Source organism: Opisthorchis viverrini (genome assembly GCF_000715545.1).
Source record: "Opisthorchis viverrini unplaced genomic scaffold opera_v5_40, whole genome shotgun sequence".
Classification (NCBI taxonomy): Eukaryota; Metazoa; Platyhelminthes; class Trematoda; order Opisthorchiida; family Opisthorchiidae; genus Opisthorchis; species Opisthorchis viverrini.
In genome coordinates this window covers 2,046,510-2,048,197 of record NW_008751694.1, presented here as the reverse complement: position 1 = coordinate 2,048,197, position 1,688 = coordinate 2,046,510, and the positions used below count along the sequence as shown (strand labels likewise).

Below are 1,688 nucleotides of genomic sequence, written 5' to 3'. Positions count from 1 at the left end.
ATATAGCCCTACTGCAACAGTTCAAATCAATGCCAACATCTGTCGCTTCCGTCCATGAATCACAAAAAGCAGTTCTGTGGTGTTAGACACCGTGTGCTTTGTTCCAGCATTACCAAAGTTTACCATGGAGTATTCAGTGTCAGTATTGTGTCCCACGCCTTTTTCGTCCCATCGGCTCGGGGCCGTAAGGGTTAGCTTCCCGCTTGCCTTCGTGTCTACGAAACCGTAGTACAGTATTAACAGTGGAACCGCTGCTGCTGTTCATAACTGATGCTTCAAGATGAAAGTGGTAACCTGTGAACGTGTTAGCCAGGGTTTGTAAACGACTAATTTTCAGTGGCTTACAGATTTTATTTCATGAACTTAAGTTGAATCTGGATGGGTGAGCTCGTCCTTGTCGTTAAATCGAATCGCCATCCGGATAGGTTTGACCTCTGAGTTAGTTAAGGACGGCTATTTCAGGTGGGCGTATGTTTATTGCGATTGGGTTACCTCAGGGAATCTTTGGGTTTACTTGTTCGCGCTGAATGCTTTCTGTGGCCGGTTTAAACGTTCCATTTTTTATAATGCAGTGTCCATCATATTCTCCATGGTACATGACTGCCGTTGAAATACTAACTGCAGTTCTACTAACTATCTTGTTCACAGGAGAAGGGTGGACAGAACATTCATCACAAGGGAAAATTCATCGTATCTGCGGACAATTTACCTGTCGTAACATTCCATCCGGATTCCCAAACCGACATTTACGGGTCAGTCCCGGCGCCATCCTCCCCATCACCGCCGACACTGTCGCCTTCCACCAAGGACTGACGAGTAGGCCTTAGCTGCGCTGTTGGCAGTCCTTGTTATTTTTTCTAAACGCCATTTACCGGCGGCTCTGTTCTCGTTCACTATGCGCTTTTTATGGCCGAGGAAGCATTTACTCTGGTTTGTCACCCACTGAACACTTATTGCATTTGTCCTTACCAGTGGATTAGATATCACTTTCAATGCTATTCTCTTCTGATTGTGATGATCACTCTATCAAAAATTGGCGTTTTAGGTTGCCAGTTGTGCTTTCTAGCTTCCTGCCTGGTTGTTTGGCCGATCCTAAAGATCTCGGAAGTTATACGTGTGTCTAAGTTGTCCCGGCTAAGTGAATCAGTTTGTCACCATTCTTCATCACTTCTGACCGGTCATATGTCTGTTCTGCTAATTCCTTCTAAACGCACACTATTATTGGGAAATTATACATTGTTCGCCCGACCATCGGAGTGTATATAACGGTCGAGTGTAGGTGAATTTGAGCGTATATCTGATGGTGAACTTCATTTGACTATCTCAGTAAAGGCTGACTGTGAGTGTATCATGCCGAACTGCATGCACTTTTAATTCATGGACCTGAAGTGTACTGAAGAGTGTTCATCATATTTTGTTCGGTCTGGTCGTATCGATGCACCTTTTCCTTGAAGGTCATCTGGTAGTGGGATGCTTGACCGATGCCTTGTGTAGTAGTGTCGAGTGTGAAAACCATCTTTACTTCTTTGTATTTAATTTTGCATATTCTGGGTAGGTCCCTCTGTTGCCCTTCTTGAACTGCTCTGTGTCCAATTCACTCCGATCCAAGATCGTGTTTGCTACACATAAGGGCGATTATATTCTTCCTTTTCGTTGTCGTACCCGATTGACGAGGGATTTCGGTAATG

General features: G+C 44.5%; 1 protein-coding gene across 1 annotated transcript in view; it reads left to right on the top strand.

Annotated features, from left to right (window-relative positions):
- The window catches only part of T265_13119 (hypothetical protein), a gene marked incomplete at both ends in the record, with an annotated part of 9,242 nt that extends 8,112 nt beyond the window's left edge, over positions 1–1,130 (top strand). The window contains one exon of the mRNA XM_009167272.1: positions 649–1,130. Coding sequence (XP_009165536.1) covers positions 649–813 — 165 coding nt within the window. The remainder of the gene's footprint in view (positions 1–648) is intronic.
- Positions 1,131–1,688: the final 558 nt, after the last annotated feature.